The 19961-nt window shown below is 44.2% G+C and overlaps 1 protein-coding gene across 3 annotated transcripts in view; it reads right to left on the bottom strand.

Moving 5' to 3' along the window:
* Positions 1–19961, bottom strand: part of LOC126251885 (collagen alpha-1(XVIII) chain-like) — a 733026-nt gene that overhangs the window by 195672 nt on the left and 517393 nt on the right. For 2 of the 3 annotated variants that reach the window (XM_049952585.1, XM_049952586.1), the window contains exon 7: positions 4329–4364. The exons of the other annotated variant lie outside the window; for it this stretch is intronic. In XM_049952585.1, the coding sequence (XP_049808542.1) occupies positions 4329–4364 (36 nt within the window). The remainder of the gene's footprint in view (positions 1–4328; positions 4365–19961) is intronic. 3 annotated transcript variants of the gene reach the window in all.

Genomic DNA, 19961 nt, shown 5'->3' with positions numbered 1-19961 from the left:
TCATGGCCGGACAGGGATTTGGACCGTCGTCCTCCCGAATGCCGGCCGGAGTGGCCGAGCGATTCTAGGCGCTTCAGTCTGGAACCGCGCGACCGCTACGGTCGCAGGTTCGAATCCTGCCTCGGGCATGGATGTGTGTGATATCCATAGGTTAGTTAGGTTTAAGTAGTTCTAAGTTCTAGGGGACTGATGACCTCAGATGTTAAGTCCCATAGTGCTCAGAGCCATTCCTCCCGAATGCGAGTCCAATACGCTGACCATTGCGCCACCTCGCTCGGTTGTTGTCATTCGAGGTAGTACATTCTAGGTTGTTAGGCTGCATCATGTTGTTCAGACTTCTTGTTCGCAATCAACGTTCAGCTGTTCAGCTACGCGGAGACACCTGAAAATCCTGAGTCAGATTTCAGCAGATGGGTCAAAGTTCCTATTGTGAGGAAGTAATGTGAAGAGGCACATAATTCAGCGTAACTGCCAAGAAGATTTAGCTTTTGGTTTTTAGCATCCTTAGTATCATACGTGGAGTAGCCTTAGGCACTTTTGATGGGAGAGGTAACAGTCATCAAATGCACAGAACACGGAAGGCCAGTAACAATTTGATTCCAGCAGATAGTCTCGAGAAACCTCGTAGCAGCTGGTCGATTTTGAAATTCGTTGCTACTGGTGTGTCAAGAAGAATGCAAGAAACAGTGGAAAGTGGGTTGAGCTTGATACTCTGTGGATTCTCATTCTGAGAGTCTATGGATATACTGGTGCAAGTGAAAGATGCACTTTGATGATTTGTCCGTTAACTCATGTTTGCAGAATGCATATGCCATTCTCCGGCTAAAGATGGAACTCTCAGGTAAGACAATGTTACCTGTAACACATGAGGAATGTTGTAACACTATCTGATTGCCCTACCATTTTAAATCATTCACTAGCCGAGCAGTCGCTCAGCAACAGCAACAGTTAGCAAATAACGTCCTGTGACGTGACGCGTTTATTGCGGGAGCACCGTCAGAGATACAGTAAACTATTGACTTTGAAAGCCGCTGCGCGAAAGGGGGACAAAAGAAAATCATTTTTACACATTCTTTTGATGTACGAGATATTCTCGGTGGACAGTTACTCATTCTTCTATCTCTCGTAATTTGTGTCGGACACGCATGTCATGCCACCGTATTATTATTGCTTAAAAATATTATTTTAGTTTAATGTGAAAGTGCCATACTGTATAGCAGCAGATTCATGTGAGAAGCTATATTGTACGACGTGTATCTGGAAATGTTAAAAGATGTAAGTTCGTTATATGTCTACTACCATAAATTCAAAGTTAAATGGAACTTATGTATGGACTAATTATTTAGTATAGAACCTATGTCTAACTACTTCATGACCATACATATTTAATTTTCTTTTATGTTTCTGCAAATTTTGATGGTTCACAGTCACAAATTGTTTCGTCAAAATCGGACGGAAGTTGCATACGGCGAAATAGTTTCTCCGCACCTTACTCTACTGGTAAATGCATGATAAACTTCGGTCCCTTAGGAAATTCATGTTGAGTTATCCAAAAACAATTATATTTTTAATAGTCATTTAGCCCTGACCAGTAAAGGTATTCAAAACCACTACAATAACTAGTTATGTTTATTGGTCTAAAATACAATATATATCATTATGTGCTTTTCTCTGCAAATATATTTCCACCGCCTATTATAGCTGTATGTTAACGCACAAAAGTAAATACATTGTTATAATGTTTAACAGTTCCTGGAGGAACTCATCCCAGTTTTTTCGCAGGTAAGCATTTGTAAGATCAGGCTGTTCGTGTTCTCTCATTTTGCTGACGTAGCCATTCAATCGGATATGCGGTGCACTTGTAGCCTTCACGTATTATTGAAAGGAGCGTTGGAAGAAGAAATATTAGAGTTTAAAGTCCCGCCCAACAGCACAGTCATTAGAGACGGAACAAAAGTTCGGATAACGAAAAGATGTGGAAGGAAATCGGTTGTACAATTTTCAAAGGAATCATCCCGGCATTTGCCTGAATTGGTTGGGAGACCTAAATCTGGATGGCCAGAACGGACTTGAGCCGTCGTCCCCCAGGAGTCGAGTCCAGTGTGGTAACCACTTGCGGATCTCGCTCGGCTGGATTATTGGAATTCAGCGTCTCGAGAGATGCCGACTTCATTTGCGACTGGGATCTAAAGCAATTTAATAACTAATGGGAAGGAAATGAATTGAGACTTGTCCCAGGAACAGTCCTAGCATTCGATTCAGGTATTTGGGGAAAACAGTGAAGTTCTGAGGCCAGTCCGCCTCGGTGGCTGCGGGTTCAGCATGGCAGGTTCCTGACCGAAGAGGCCTTAGTTCGGATCCCTAGCTGGTCGGATATTTTCTCCGTTCGGGGACTGGGTGCTGCGTTGTTCTTACTTTCGTATTGTCGTGAATGACGAGAAAATCTTCTCCAAAACACTGTCACATCATCTTTCCGTTACTGAGATGGCTGAATGGGTCCGAACCGAAAGCCAATAAATTAAAATTAAAGACAGAGACAGATAGAGAGACAGAGAGGTAAAGAAAGGAAAAAATCTTGAAGCCTATCGGCTAAACCACGATTTAATCACCTCTCCTCCACGATAACAGCCTAATATCTCAGCCGCTGTACATCCTTCTGGCAGGTACACATACTACACTACGGACCATTAAATTTGCTACACCAAGAAGAAATGCAGTTGATAAACGGGTATTCATTGGACAAATATATTATACTAGAACTGACAAGTGATTACATTTCCACGCAATTTGGGTGCATAGCTCCTGAGAAATCAGTACCCAGAACAACCATCTCTGGCCGTAAGAACGGCCTTGATGCGCTTGGGCATTGAGTCCAACAGAGCTTGGATGGCGTGTACAGGTACGGCGGCCCATGCAGCTTCAACACGATACCACAGTTCATCAAGAGTAATGACTGGCGTATGTGACGAGCCAGTTGCTCGACCACCATTGACCAGACGTTTTCAGTTGGTGAGAGATCTGGAGAATGCAGCATCTGGCCAGGGCAGCAGTCGAACATTTTCTGTATCCAGAAAGACCCGTAGAGGACCTGCAACATGCGGTCGTGCATTATCCTGCTGAAATGTAGGGTTTCGCAGGGATATAATGAAGGGTAGAGCCACGGGTCGTAACACATCGGAAATGTAACGTCCAGTGTTCAAAGTGCCGTCATGGAGAACAAGAGGTGGCAGAGACGTGTAACCAGTGGCACCCCATACCATCACGCCGGGTGATACGCCAGTAATGACGAATAGACGCTTCCAATGTGCGTTCACCGCGATGTCGCCAAACACGGATGCGACCATCATGATGCTGTAACAGAACCTGGAGTCATCCATTCGTGCACCCATGTTCGTCGTTGAGTACACCATCGCACGCGCTCCTGTCTGTGATGCAGCGTCAACGGTAACTGCAGTCATGGTCTCCGAGGTGATGGTCCACGCTGCTGCAAACCTTGTCGAACTGTTCGTGCAGATGGTTGTTGTCTTGCAAACGTCCCCATCTGTTGACTCAGGGACCGAGACGTGGCGCACGATCCGTTACAGCCATGCGGATAAGATGGCTGTCATCTCGACTGCTAGTGATACGAGGCCGTTGGGATCCAGCAAGGCATTCCGTATTACCCTCCTGAACACACCGATTCCATATTCTGCTAACAGTCATTGGATCTCGACCTACGAGAGCAGCAATGTCGCGGTACGATAAACCGCAATCGCGATAGGCTACAATCCGACCTTTATCAAAGTCGGAAACGTGATGGTACGCATTTCTCCTCCTGACACGAGGCATCACAACAACGGTTCACCAGGCAACGCCGGTCAACTGCTGTTTGTGTATGAGAAATCGGTTGGAAACTTTCCTCATGTCAGCACTTTGTAGGTGTCGCCACCGGTGCCAACCTTGTGTGAATACTCTGAAAAGCTAATAATTTGCATATCACAGCATCTTCTTCCTGTCGGTTAAATTTCGCGTCTGTAGCCCGTCATCTTCGTGGTGTAGCAATTTTAATGGCCAGTAGTGTAGATTACTCGCGCAATCTCCAATCAAAAACGATTTAGACAACATCTAGTGAGTGAGCGGAGTGGTCAAACTCGGATAGTTTTTAGGTAGATCGTGCTTATAGAAACAATAAGATAGCTGAAGTCAGAGCGTTAGAAGCAAACCATCATGCGGTAAGTAAGCGTTAGTACTGCAATAAGTTTGTGCCGAGATGGTTAATGGCGGCGATCTCATCAGCAGGTTGTTATGAGGTGTGCTGCCATCTGCAGGCGCCGCGCCGAATCACTCACGAGGAAGTCATCCTGCGGCTCCACGGATTTCAGCGCCTGCAACAAGAGCAGCATGTGGAAGATTACACAGCCAAAGTTCCTGATCAGTATGACGAACATAATCGAATTATTTGTGCAAGTCAGGGGTATGGTGCATATGCTGGCGTATGGTGCATATATGTTTTGCATCTTAGAATAGTTGGCGATCAATCGAGTGACATTAAATTATATTTTTTTAAGAAAACAAAGTTAATATCATCCAGAGATGTACATAAACGTCAAGCAGCTCAATCAATTTGCAGGACAATACCCAAGCACGTACTGTGAAAGCTGTTACTGATTTGTTTGACTGATGGGGGGTGCTAAGAGCTATACCACCTACTGCACTCCCCTGACTTAAGCCATCGTGAGTTCAAATCGATTTCTAAACTGAAGGAAACACTTCACGGCATTCGCTTCAGAACTGCTACAAATTCGTACGGCAATAGGCCGCTCCGCTCGAACTGTCAACACAACTGGCACTGCTAAGAGTATCATACGACTTCCACATCGCTGGCAGCGGGTTATACACAGTGCTGGTGAGTACTTTGAAGGTCAGTAAAACTTTGAAACACTGTTTTGTACAAGCTGTAAATAAATAGTTGCCACTATTGAAGTTCCAACTCTCGTATGTACCGCGAACAATAACTGTCTAATGACACTTTCTTATGGTTCTCCTGAAATTAGCATATCTGTCGATATCATTCCATTAATAGTGAGGCGTTCGGTTCTGTCTGCAAGGAAGTCCTGAATCTTGTAGCAAATGTAAAATGCTCGGATTTTATTCACTAAACGACGTGACGGAACAGATGCTTTCGTGAAGTCAAGGAACGCAGCATCAACCTGGAAGCCGATGTGCTTGGCGCTATCGATGTCATCGACGAGTAGAGCGAGCTGAGTTTCACGAAATTCATGTAGATTTTCATACAGGAGATTTTCGTTCTCCAAGAGCATCATAATACGTGATTACGAAATATTCTCTAGCAGACTGGCGTCAGAGGTATTGGGAACTGTCGTACGACTCTTCCTTGAAAACGGGAATGACTTGCACTTTCTTCCAGTCGGAAAGTATCATCCAAAACTCCAGCGACTTGCGGTGAACTAATGCTAGAAGGACTGCAAGTTGCTTCGCGTAATCTCTGCAGAAACTCATGGGTATTTCATACGGTCCAAATGGCTTTCCAGTATTGAGTGATTTTAGCTGTTTTTTCTGTTCTGCAACCCATAATCTCAACATCTTCCGTTTCGCCGTTCCTGCTACGACTGAAAGATGCAACCGTATAACGATCTTCCAAGGGGAACGAATTTCTGAAGACTCAGTGTGGTAAAGGGAAGAGGCAGCGCTCTGCATATGCAAGCGACGCCCTCGGAAGTCAACACGCTGACTGTTATTCTAACTGCTCTAGTGTGTGACGGGTGGGAGTGGGGAGTTACGTGCTTCAAGAGAGAACCTGTTGTTGGTATGCGGACGGACGTATAATTACGTAATAGCGGTAATGGCTCCCTCCCCAAGTCGTCCCGCCCAGGCGTGTCCTCTCGAAGCGACAGCGAGCAGCGGTTGTGCTGTGTGTCGCCTGGGGGACAAGACGAGTCCCGCTGCTGACTCACAGTATGCTAACATTTAGGTGCGGCTCAGTCGCAGGCTAATAGACTTTTTAGAAAAAAAATACGCTATGCGCAGTTGGAAGTGGGTTTGGTATTATCTGTTAAAGCGAAACTGAAAACCTGTCCAGGGTGACGAAACTGTCGTTTTTACGCTGAAGTAACAGACAGGGCAGGCGATGACAGTGTACCCTCCAGTGCTCTTACAGCTGGCGCGCTGTCACACCCTACAGATCCATATGCCAATATTCGGTGTAGCGTAACAACCAGATATTCACCAACAGTTTTGTTTCACAGTACTCCTCACACACTGTCACTGTGACAACATTTTATTCATTTTGTGGTGTCTGTGGATCTACGTTTCGCTCGAATAAACCACATCTCCGTTTAGTTCTGATATTTCATGTTTTTGTAAAAATATCTAATGCCATATGTCTGTTTTGAAACAATGGTCATGTTAGCAAATGTGACTCGTTAACTCTGACAACATTAAGTAGTAGATTACACACGGAGAACAATTATTTTTGGTTGACTTGTTAGCATTGAAGGCCAGTTCTGTGCGATGATATCTGGTGTTTCCGTAATGACTGTATTTCCTTGTACTCTTTATAATATCATTTAAGTTTCTTGTTTGTTTTATTCATAAATTTTTTTTAATAAATGCCAAAACATTCAAGTATAACATATTTTTTCGCCCTGTGATTTCTGTTCATAACTTTTTTTTTTTTTTTGGTTCCTGCTAGTTTCCGGTAACTTTCAGGATCTGTTTGAAGAAAGCTGTTTATCGCAGTGTTAGCATGACCTCGACAAATAAAGGTAATTTCTGTTTGTTTTTAGCAATTTTGAACTAGAATGTGTTTAGAATAGGTAATGATACGCTAATATACCCTGAGGTGTGGAATAAGTGATAAACAATCACTTATTCCACACCTCACAACAATATCGTGAGCACCGGCAACGATCTATGCTTTTACATTCATAAGAAGAAAGTGAAGAAGAGTCAATAAGATGACAAAAATGATGCATTTCCAATGGCCGCTCTGGGTAGGTATTCGGTCTGAGGTACCTTGCCCTTGTTGGCGCGGCTACCTCAGTTGGACGTTCGAGTCCTCCCTTAGGCATGGGTGTGTGCGTTGTCCATAGTGTAAATCTGTTTAATCTTCGTACATCCATATTTAAACTGCTTAAAGGTGGGACACAGCTGGTATAATTTTTATTAAAAATGAAAAGCCTCCAGCTTTACTTGAGATTTTTTATTTACTTAGCTACTAGTTTCGGCGTTGCGTCAACGCCATCTTCAGGCCCCTACACTTTTGATGAAATCAGTTGTGTGTGGCTCAGTCTAGAAGTCCGCTGTGAGGCCAACACGTGCTCCAAATGGAAGGCGGGTAGTAACTAGGACTTCTAGACTGAGCCACACACAATTGATTTCATCAAAAGTTTACGGGCCTGAAGATGGCTTTGACGCAACGTCGAAACTAGTAGCGAAGTAAATAAAAAATCTTAAGTACAGCTGGAGGAATTTCATTTTTAATAAAAAAATAAATCTGTTTAATCAAAATATCCACGGGTGTACTGCCGGTCTACAGTGTCCAACGTGCACAATATTTCGGCGATCATACATGTCGCTATCATCAGGTGAACTGACGGATTGAGCTCCTGTGAACGTGCCGCCACGGAGATCTTCTCGTCAAACTTCTGACTAATCAATTCTAGTGACTCTCGCAGGGGTACCCTCGTGAGACCACTGAACTTTTTAGGCACGTCTTGACTTCCACGTATTTTCTTTTCAATGGAGAATACTACGAACAAACGGAGGGAGTCGCCATGGGTAGCCCACTCTCACCGGTGGTAGCGAATTTGTACATGGAGAACTTCGAGGAGGAAGCCCTGTCGTCATCCGAATGGAAACCTACTTGCTTTTTCCGTTACGTGGACGACACGTTCGTCATCTGGCCACATGGTATGGATAAACTCCTTGACTTCCTTACACATCTAAACTCCATACACCCCAACATCAAATTCACTATGGAGACTGAAATGGAGGGTAAATTACCTTTCCTTGATGTCTTGGTCAAGAGAAGGCCTGACGGCACCCTAGGTCATGGGCTGTATCGGAAGACAACGTACACTGATCTGTATTTGCACGCAGACAGCTGCCACCACCCTTCACAGAGGAATGGGGTACTTAAAACTCTAGTACATAGGGCGCGCACTATCTCTGACGCAGAGAGTCTACCCCAGGAATTGGAACATCTGAGAACTGTGTTTCGAAAAAATGGGTACTCAGAGTGGCAGATTCAACGTGCTCTCCGCCCAACCACTACATCACAACCTGTGGAGATGGATGAAATCACGAGGGAGGAGGCAGGCACTGCGTTTATCCCATATACAGGCGCACTCTCGGGGAAAATCGCCCGCATTTTGAAGAAACACCGGGTCGGAACTGTGTTTTGTCCTCCGAATAAAACTCGTGCACTGGTGGGGAGCGCCAAAGATGATCTCGGTTTGAGGAAGGCCGGCGTGTACCAGATTCCGTGTCAATGTGGCAAGTCGTATATTGGTCAGACGATGCGTACCGTCGAGGATCGATGCCGTGAACACCAGAGGCACACTCGACTGATGTATCCGAGCAAGTCGGCGGTCGCTGAACATTGTTTGTCGGAAAATCACGCTATGCAGTATGAACGCACGAGGATTCTGGTACAGACGTCGAGATACTGGGACAGCGTTGTTAGAGAGGCCATCGAAATTCGCACCAATGACGACCTCATAAACCGCGACTGTGGCTATAATCTTAACAAGGCTTGGGAACCAGCGATTGGGTTAATCAAGAGTAAATCGAGCAAATGTATAGTTGTGACAACCACGGCGGACAGAGCCATCACACCGACGTCACCTCAGACGCCGTCGCAATCTGTTCCACCGCGCGACCGTGGCGCGGGGCGCGGACGGCGGAGTGAGCGCGCCGCGGGCGGAGGGTATTTAAATCGGCCGCCGCCGCGACCGAACCCAGTTCCCCCTGAGCAGCCATAGTGTACGGATCTCCGTGCCGGCACGTTCACAGGAGCTCAGTCCGTCAGTTCACCTGATGATGGTGACATGTATGATCGCCGAAATAATGTGCACGTTTGACACTGTAGACCGGCAGTACACCCGTGGATATTTTGATTATCAAATACGCCGGGAGAAATTCAAGAATCACAAATCTGTTTAAGTTAGATTAAGTAGTGTGTAAGCCTACGGAACGGATGACCTCAGCAGTTTGGTTCTATACGAACTTACCACAAATTTCCAAAATTTCCAATGAGGAAACAGCCCAGAAAACCAAAGCCTGTGCCATCACCAATAGTTTGGATGTTACATGCCTGCATCTAGTTGAGATGAGGAATAAAAGGCAGAAAGGCCTTTTCAGATGTGGGTTGTCTGCATGTATGCGTTTCACATTTGCGCAGTGCACTAAATGCAAACAATATCTTTACTTCACACAGAAATTGAATTGTTTTTTCCATTTCTACAAAAAAGTAGCAGAATGGACCATGTACATACGGAATTCAGAAAGAAAGTTACGCATATCGTCCCACGTTAATATCATTGCGCAACGAAACCAGTACATTGTCAGAAGACAGCACCTGTTCACAGTGTCCTGCAGAGACAGTTTTGCTGCAGTACGGATAGTGCGAGGGGCGTTCAACAAGCAATGCAACACGTTTATTTTCTGAAAGCAGGTTAGTTTCATTCATGATTCCACTGCATCATATTATTCCCCGCTCTTTTGGCTACAAAACCGTACTTTGCAACATATTGTCCCTTCAATGCGGAAGCCTTACGCCATCGCACTGAGAGAGCCTGAGTGCCTGCATCGCACTACTCTAAGAGTCGACGTCGGACCCAACGTTTTGCTGCACCAGTAACTTCCCCATCATCCACTTACTGCTTCCCGTAGAGTGCATCCTTCACTGGTGAGGCGACACTCCACTGATTGATGTATTGTTTCCGGTTCGAAGTGATGAACCCTTGTTTTCATCGCTAGTGACGCTGTTGGACAAAAGATTGTTACGTTCAACCTCGTAATGCTGAAGCAATTCCGCATTGGCGGTCCTTCGTTGCTGTTGTGGTCTTCTGTTAGGCGACGAGGAACCATGCAATCACACACTTTTCAGTACCCCAAGTGGTGGTTGGGTGTTGCTTCGGGGGGAGGAGACCAGACAGCAAGGTCATCGGTCTCATCGGATTACGGAAGGACGGGGAGGAAGTCGGCCGTGCCATTTCAAAGGAACCATCCCGGCATCTGCCTGTTGAGATTTAGGGAAATCACGGAAAACCTAAATCAGGATAGACGCGGGATTGAACCGTCGTCCTCCCGAATGCGAGTCCAGTATGCTAACCACTGGCGCCACATCGCTCGGTCCCAACTGGTGCACGAGTGTGTAAGCAGTACCAATAGTGACGTCCAATAGCGGAATCGAAGTGTGTGAGCCGGCCGAAGTGGCCGTGCGGTTAAAGGCGCTACAGTCTGGAACCGCGAGACCGCTACGGTCGCGGGTTCGAGTCCTGCCTCGGGCATGGATGTTTGTGATGTCCTTAGGTTAGTTAGGTTTAACTAGTTCTAAGTTCTAGGGGACTAATGACCTCAGCAGTTGAGTCCCATAGTGCTCAGAGCCATTTTTGAAGTGTGTGAGTTTGTAAATCACCTCGAATGAGAGTGTTCGCACTTTCCAGCACTGCAGGAGTCACTGCTGTGCGGCTGGCCAGTGAGATCGGACAGGTTCGCGGGATCTTATTGAGCTGATGACAGATGACTCGCCCAACGACTGACCGTGCTTTTGTTCACTGTCTTTCTCCGTAGGCATTACGCAAACGCCTGTGAATATCTGCTGTGCTCTGGTCTTGCGCCAAAAGAAACTCAGTGTCAGTTGTCTGCATCGAACGAACCTACGTTACAGACGCTATTTTGAAGGCTATTTATGGCACCGCCACATACCGGAACTTCATGAAACTATAGGGGCATAGGCGCTGAAGCGGGAATATTCCACGGTGGCCTACAACAAATTCTGCATTTTATCAACCGAATCTGGCCGAGAAAAAAAAAGTGTTGTATTACTTATTGAACGCCCCTCGCATGTACATCGCAGCGTGGGACTGAACCGGCTTGATAACTGTTAACGTGCACCAAAGTTGAAGTATTTCTATGTCCATCTTCGTAATTTATGGTCAGCAGGACTTCGGCCGTTCATCTACGTAGTAAAACGAAACACATACAACCGTCGGTGATGTTATTTTATTACACTAGTGGCCATTAAAATTGCTACACCACGAAGACGACGTGCTACCGACGCGAAATTTAACCGACAGGAAGAAGATGCTGTGATATGCAAATGATTAGCTTTTCAGAGCATTCACACAAGTTTGGCGCCGGTGGTGACACCTACAACGTGCTGACATGAGGAAAGTTTCCAACCGATTTCTCATACACAAACAGCAGTTGACCGGCGTTGCCTGGTAAAACGTTGTGATGCCTGGTGTAAGGAGGAGAAATGCGTACCATCACGTTTCCGACTTTGATAAAGGTCGGATTGTGGCCTATCGCGATTGCGGTTTATCGTTTCGCGACATTGCTGCACGCGTTGGTCGAGATCCAATGACTGTTAGCAGAATATGGAATCGGTGGGTTCAGGAGGGTAATACGGAACGCCGTGCTGGATCCCAACGGCCTCGTACCACTAGCAGTCGGGATGAAAGGCATCTTATCCGCATGGCTGTAACGAATCGTGCAGCCACGTCTCGATCCCTGAGTCAACAGATGGGGACGTTTGCAAGACAACAACCATCTGCACGAACAGTTCGACGACGTTTGCAGTAGCATGGACTATCAGCTCGTAGACCATGGCTGCGGTTACCCTAGATGCTGCATCACAGACAGGAGCGCCTGCGATGGGGAACTCAACAACGAACCTGGGTGCACGAAAGGCAAAACGTCATTTGTTTGGGGGAATCTAGGTTCTGTTTACAGCATCATGATGGTCGCATCCGTGTCTGGCGACATCGTGGTGAATGCACATTGGAAGCGTGTATTCGTCATCGCCATACTGGCGTATCACTGGCGTAATGGTATGGGTTGCCATTCGTTACACGTCTCGGTCACCTCTTATTCGCAGTGACGGCACTTTGAACAGTGGACGTTACATTTCAGATGTGTTACGACCCGTGGCTCTACCCTTCATTCGATCCCTGCGAAACATTTCAGCAGGATAATGCACGACCGCATGTTGCAGGTCATGTAAGGGCCTTTCTGGATACAGAAAATGTTCGACTGCTGCCCTGGCCAGCACATTCTCTAGATCTCTCACCAACTGAAAACGTCTGGTCAATGGTGGCCGAGCAACTGGCTCGTCACTATACGCCAATCACCACTCTTGATGAACTGTGGTATCGTGTTGAAGCTGCATGGGCAGCTGTACCTGTACACGCCATCCAAGCTCTGTTTGACTCAATGCCCAGGCGTATCAAGGTCGTTATTACGGCCAGAAGTGGTTGTTTTGGGTACTGATTTCTCAGGATCTATGCACCAAAATTGCGTGAAAATGTAATCACATGTCAGTTCTAGTATAATATATTTGTCCAATGAATACCCGTTTATCACCTGCATTTCTTCTTGGTCTAGCAATTTTAATGGCCAGTAGTGTATTTTAGAACCAGTTTCGGTGACTCAGTATACCATCTTCAGGTCTTAACTGACGCTAAAGAGGTGAATTCCAATCGTATACACGATCCCAACATCTATGATCTTGCTTCCGTAGAACACTGTAAAAGCAATGTTGTGTCTGCAACCATCAACTACCACCTGTAGTGGCGGTGTTGCAAGTAACGTGCTTTAAATAGAGTTTTTCGTGGCTACAGTAGTATGTCCCCATGAAGAAATCAATCAATGAGTCTCTGTTTCTTTTGAGGTTCAGTTGTGGTTACAGGTAATGTGAAGTACCGGTTCAGTTCTTCGGCTGGGACGATGGGATCAGCTGCAGCTTTTACTTTGCCTGTACCAACCCCACGCAGGTTTTTCCAAAGGACAACACTATTTCTGTTGTCGGTTAATGTGTGGGCGTGCCTGAGTTTTGCTTTCCTTACAGCTTGTCTGATTCTGTTCCGCTTGTGCTTTTAAGTAATATGATTTTCAAGGTCTGGGTGCTGTTTGTATGCATAATTTCCAGTGTCTCTGAGATTCATGGGCAGATTTAGTTCTTCTGTTAGCCAAGATACAGATTTCCTTCTTACTTTACCGGTCTTTAAGAGGGGCTATTTCTCATATAGTTGAGTAGGTATGTTACTAATCAGATGTTCGAGAAAGAAGTTAAGACGTCCCCAAACTATTTTTGCTCCTCAGTTGCAAGTTCAGATAAATTAATGCGTTTGAAGTCCAGGTACATAGTAAATAGCGGTATCTTTCTGGAAATCTCTAGAGAGTACGTCATGAAGATTATGTTATGGGCGGAAATGCCAGGTGCAGATATTTGAGAAGTACGAATGTAATTATAAATATATTTAATGTCATAGAATGCTGCATGGTTGAGCAAAGATACAAGGCGAGTATGTGAGTACAACCTCATTAATTTTGAGCTGGACAATAAATTTAATTAATTAATCCCTCAAGTACAATTTCTAAAGGAGCGGTCTTAAGCGACTAACGTCCTTTTTTAAGGGGTTAGCAATGATATCGTCTGGTGAGCTTATATCTTGTGGAATCTAAAGAACAACCAGGGTACCTAATCGTGCGACGTACTACACAATTGGCGTACACTCAGGTCATAAACAACATGAGATAACGATATGCATATATACATATATTCGCAGAATCGCTTACACGAGGTTTAAAAGGGCAGCGCATTGGCGGAGCTGTCATTTCTAATCAGGTGTCTGAGGATGAAAGGTGTCCGACTTGAGTATCACAGCATGACGGGAATTAACAGACTTCGAACGCAGAATGGTAGCTGGAGCTAGACGCATGGGACATTCCATTTCGGAAATCGTCAGGAAATTCAGTACTACGAGGTCCGCACTGTTAAGAGTGTGCCGAGAACACCAAAGTTCAGGCATTACCTCTCACCACGGACCACGTGGAGGCCGACGGCCTTCACTTAACGACCGAGAGCAGCTGCATTTGTGTAGAGTTGTCAGTGCTAACAGACAAGCAACACTGCATGAAGTAATCGCAGAAATCAAAGTGGGACGTACGACGAACGTATCAGTTAGGACAGTGCTGCGGAAGTTGGCGTTAATGGGATATGGCAGCAGACGACCGACGCGAGTGCCTTTGCTAACAGCACGACATCGCCTGCAGCGCCTCTCCTGACCTCGTGGCCATATCGGTTGTACCCTAAACAACTGGAAAACCGTGACCTGGTAATATGAGTCCCTATTTCAGTTGGTAAGGAAAAAAAAAAAAACTCCTCCAGAACAAGCTGTGAAGGCCCAACGGCACTGACCGGCCGCCGTGTCGTCCTAAGCCCACTCGTGTCACTGGATGCGAATACCGAGAGTCATGTGGTCAGCACACCGCTCTCCCTGCCATGTGTCAGAGAGCGGAGCCTCTACTTCTCAATCAAGTAGCTCCTCAGTTTGCCTCACAAGGGCTGAGTGCACACCTCTTGCCAACAGCGCTCGGCAGACTCGATGGTGACCCATCCAAGTTCTAGCCTAGCCAGACAGCGTGTAAATTTGGTAATCGGACGGGAACCGTTTTTACCACTGTGGCAAGGCCGTTGGCTCAGTTGGTAAGAGCTGATGGTGTATTCGAGTGTGGTGCAGACCCCTTGTCAACAAGGCACTGTGCAAAATGATGTTAGACTGGAGCCTCTATCCAACTGAATCCATCGTTGACTGGAAATGGATATGTTCGGTTACTTGGGGACCATTTGTTGCCATTCATGGACTTCATGTTCCCAAACAACGATGGAATTTTTGTAGATGACAATGCGCCATAACAGTGAACCACAATTGTTCGTGGTTGGTTTGAAAGACATTCTGGACAATTCGAACGAATGATTCGTCCACACAGATCGCCCGACATGAATCCCATCGAACAGTTACGGGACATAATCGAGAGGTCAGTTCGTGCACAAAATCCTGCACCGCCAAGACTTCCGCGATTTTGGACAGTTATATTTCTGCAGGGGATTTCCAACAGCTTGTTGAGACCATGTCACATCAAGTTGTAGCACTGCACCGGGAAAAGTCAGGTTCGATACGATGTTAGGAGATACCTCACTGTAAATGTAAGCACGAGATTTGCAGAGGGCAGACGTTGGAACGCCTCTAAGCTAGCGAAGGATGGGTGTTATGCATGTATTCAGCCTGTTACCTCAGTAGCCCTTGGCTGCACGACACCCATCAACCTAGACGGCAAATGTCAACTCTTGCTGCATTAGGCTTAACCAAGGATGTTTCCCGCCGGACCTCCACCGTATTAGAATCAAACTATATCTGTACTGCGATTGCACCAGCTCTACAAAAAGTGACAGAACCACATTCTCTTTGCGTACACAAAATGGAAAAGAAAATACATCTCCCAATTGTGAAACAGCTTTACCACCTGAAAATAAAATTTCTCGCAAGTATTTCCATTCCGCTTTCTCTGCAAATTATTAGTATTTGCAATAACTTTTTAAAATTTTTACAATATGCTGAGATATCCCTGTTGTTACAACACTGTACTTGGAGTTATTATCAGTAGTTATTTCTAAAGAGCACGTAATCCAACTGTATATTGTGTAAACATAATATGAAATAGTTCAAAAATGGTTCAAATGGCTCTGAGCACTATGCGACTTAACTTCTGACGTCATCAGTCGCCTAGAACTTAGAACTAATTAAACCTAACTAACCTAAGGACATCACACACATCCATGCCCGAGGCAGGATTCGAACCTGCGACCGTAGCGGTCGCTCGGCTCCAGACAGTAGCGCCTAGAACCGCACGGCCACTCCGGCCGGCAAAAATAGTTCCAGGAGTATTACTTATTAATGATATTGTCTGGTCTCTTCACCTTTTTCTGTTTTTGTTCCGAATAATTGTTTTCGTTAACACTGTACTTCAAAACTTATCATTCAACCATTGTTTTCACATTATTTCAATGAACATATGTACTTTTAGCTTGTAGGAAATCCTTTTGATATGCTTTTGATTTTATTAATTCCATACTGTGACTATCGATTCATGTGATTCAATGTGTGTAACTTTTATCTGCTTAAATGGCAGATCTTTTCAGGGGGTAAAAGAGAAAATTGTTTTATCTATGATACTGGTTGTAGAGCTTCGTGGGCACGTACTGAATTACAAATACCTCTACAGATACGTGATTACTCTGCCATTCACAATTCAGTGCCTATCTGACGGTTCATCGAACTACCTGTAAGCTACTTCTCTATCGTCCCACTCTCGCACAATGCGCGGGAAAATTCGTAAATGTTTCCGTGCGAGCTCTGATTTTTCTTATTTTATTATAAAGATAATTTTTCCCTATGTAGACGAGCGCCAACAAAATATTTTCACACTCTGATGAGAAAGTTGGGTATTGAAATTTCATTAGAAGGCTCTGCCGCAGTGAAAAACGCCTTTGTTTTAATGAATGCCACACCAATTCGTGTTTCATATCCGTGGCACCCTCTTGCTTACTTCACGATAATACAAAACGAGTTGCCCTCCATTAATTTTTTTCTGTGTCCTCCGTCAACACTATCTGTTGAGGGTTGCACGTCGCACAGCAGTATTCTAGAAGAGAGCGGACAAACTTAGTGTAAGCAGTGTCTTCAGTAGACCTGTTACATTTTCTAGGTGTTCAGGCAATAAATCACAGTTTTAGGTTTGCTTTCCCCATAAAATTATCTATGTGATTGTTCGAAATTAATTTAATCGTAATTGTAATCGCCAAGTGTTTAGTTGAACTGACACCCTTTAGATTTGTGTGATACATCGTGTAAGTGAAATTTAGGGGATTCCTTTTTAGTACTCATGAGGATGATACATACCGGGTGATCAAAAAGTCAGTTTAAATTTGAAGACTTAATAAACCACGGAATAATGTAGATAGAGAGGTAAAAATTGACACACATGCTTGGAATGACATGGGGTTTTATTAGAACAAAAAAAAAAAAACACCCCATATTGCTAGACGCGTGAAAGATCTCTTGCGCGCGTCGTTTGGTCATGATCGTGTGCTCAGCCGCCACTTTCGTCATGCTTGGCCTCCCAGGTCCCTAGACCTCAGTCCGTGCGATTATTGGCTTTGGGGTTACCTGAAGTCGCAAGTGTATCGTGATCGACCGACATCTCTAGGGATGCTGAAAGACAACATCCGACGCCAATGCCTCGCCATTACTCCGGACATGCTTTACAGTGCTCTTCACATCATTATTCCTCGACTACAGCTATTGTTGAGGAATGATGGATGACATATTGAGCATTTCCTGTAAAGAACATCATCTTTGCTTTGTCTTACTTTGTTATGCGAATTATTGCTATTCTAATCAGATGAAGCGCCATCTGTCGGACATTTTTTGAACGTTTGTATTTTTTTGGGTCTAATAAAGCCCCATGTCATTCCAAGCATGTGTGTCAATTTGTACCTCTCTATCTACGTTATTCCGTGATTTATTCAGTTTTCAAATTTATACTGACTTTTTTATCACCCGGTAGTTTTCATTATTAATAGTCAACTGGCACTGTTTTCACCATACAGATATCTTATGTAAATCATTTTGCAACCAGGTGGTGAATGACAGCATCATCTGCAAACAATCTAAGATGGAATCTGAGATTGTCTCCTAAATCGTTTATGTAGACGAGGAACGACAGAGGGCCTGTAACACTTCTTTAGTGAGCGTCGGATATTACTTTTGTTGAAAGAAATTTAGGAACCAGCCACTTTTATATAGTTTTATTTACGGCACGATGTGACAAGTCTATTACGAGAACTGAAGGTAGGCGAAAACCATAAACGCATGCGTATTATCAATCGTACTAACGATAATGAGTCCACAATTTGTAGCGCACACCTGATTTGGATGAATTGAGTTTGGGAACACCTAGGTCAGCCGTAATAAAGTGTCTGAGGACGTTGCGTGTCGACTGCGTGATATCTTCGAGACTCCGCCGGGAGTAATAGCCAGAGGGGCGTTATTTACAGCACCAATTTCCGATGGAGTTATGCCGCAGCCTGGCTCTAACTCAGGCTGCTCTCTCGCGGACGTACGCCCAGTCTTAAATACTTGTCGTCTCGTTTATGGCTCGTAACTCACCAGGGCAGACGACTACAATGGTGACTAAGCGCTCCATACCGGCTTGTGACGTCGTTCCAGGCGTAGCCCCGAGTGCGCTTGGTTTGGTACTTCCGCTCTAATTCTTTCTGGTTTATTATTAGAAATTCGTCATTTGTTGCACTCAGATAACACACTGCGCACAGAGTTTATTAGTGTTTACTAATCCTCTTACTAAACAATTTCACTCAAAAGATGTTGATCTTATCAGTTTAGTCACAGGAGAATGTCCAGCGTCGCGGAAGTTGTCCTAATTCACATTTAAGTAGATTTACTTGGGTCAAATTGTACGTCGTTAGGTAACAAGCCTTAACATATTCCGAAGACAACTTCAGACCTAATCTCGTCTATAATGGTCGTTTGAACATGCTCAAATTGCCGTAAATAACAGCAGCTGAGTGAAGGAACAACAATATTGCCAAGACTGAAGTCTATCTCCATTACTCACAAAAAAATTGCAAAGGTAGTTGCAATAAGTGCAGTTTAAAAGGATCTTATACGAGTAGAATGACCTCCAGTATTTTTGTCTACTCATATTATCGGGTGAAAGAAGACATTTCTAAACCAAAGTTGAAAAAAGAAACGTTCAAAGAGTCCATGAAATGGTTTGTCTTAAATGAGGAATCAAATAGATCAAAGAAATATTTGGCCCGCCTTTGAAAGATGCTCGAAATGATTACAGTGAATGAAGTTGGACCGTCTACATCATTCACCAGACAAACATCCTCTAGTACCCTCTTTAAAAATCGGCACTTCATTCGCTGCATATGATTTCGAGCATCATTCAAAAGTGTGTCAAATGTTTTTCTAATCTATTTTGTTTCTTACTTCTAGACAAATCATGTCACAAAACGTTTGATTGTTTTTCTCTATTTTTTAATTTTTTTCAAGCTAACATTTAAATATCCCACCGATGTAACTTTTCATGGGCAAAATACCTAGGCCTTCAAGAAATGAACTTTTTCGTACTACATTTAAATAGATAGCAGCACCTATTCGTGAAACATTTGAAATTTCCCACAAATCACTAAGTTTTTCTTAATTACCAGTGAGTAATTTCATTGCAATGCTTTTCTTGCAAAAGCAGACATCACTATGGTCAATTTGATACCTCATTTGTCCATTTCCAATGCTTGCTTGGCTATGAAAGTTCGAACAATACTTTTCCCTCAAATAACTTACTAACTTTCTTCTTAATTGCTCTCATTACTTTCAAGTATTTAAAATTTGTTGTGAACTAGACCTCACGATGGTCAGTGTGATTTCTCCATTTCCACTCCTCGCTTGACTACAAAAATGCAGACAAAAATGCATTATCTGATTTTCTCTCAAATAATTAAGTTTTGTTTATTACAATGAATACTTACAAGCAATTAAATATTTTTTTTGCAAAACAAGACGTCATCATAGTCCATTTAATACCTCATTTTTCCAGTTCCCACTCTCGGATTGGGAATAAAAGTTCGGACAAATGTTGATTGTGTAATTTCTAGGGAGTTTTGTTTTCGAGCCACTCATACATTTGGCCGAAAAGTAAGTGTGACGGAAAATGCTATGAACGAACCACAAACAACGGAAATATCAGTGTAAAACAACAGTTTTTACTCATTTATGTTTCATCAGATAATAAATAGAACAGCATTTCTTATTTCGAACGGCATTTTCATTCACAAGTCAGAAGCGCTAGTTCTGCAATAGAAATAT

Source organism: Schistocerca nitens, chromosome 4 (genome assembly GCF_023898315.1).
Source record: "Schistocerca nitens isolate TAMUIC-IGC-003100 chromosome 4, iqSchNite1.1, whole genome shotgun sequence".
In the NCBI taxonomy this organism is placed as follows: Eukaryota; Metazoa; Arthropoda; class Insecta; order Orthoptera; family Acrididae; genus Schistocerca; species Schistocerca nitens.
This window is presented reverse-complemented; position numbering and strand designations above follow the sequence as displayed.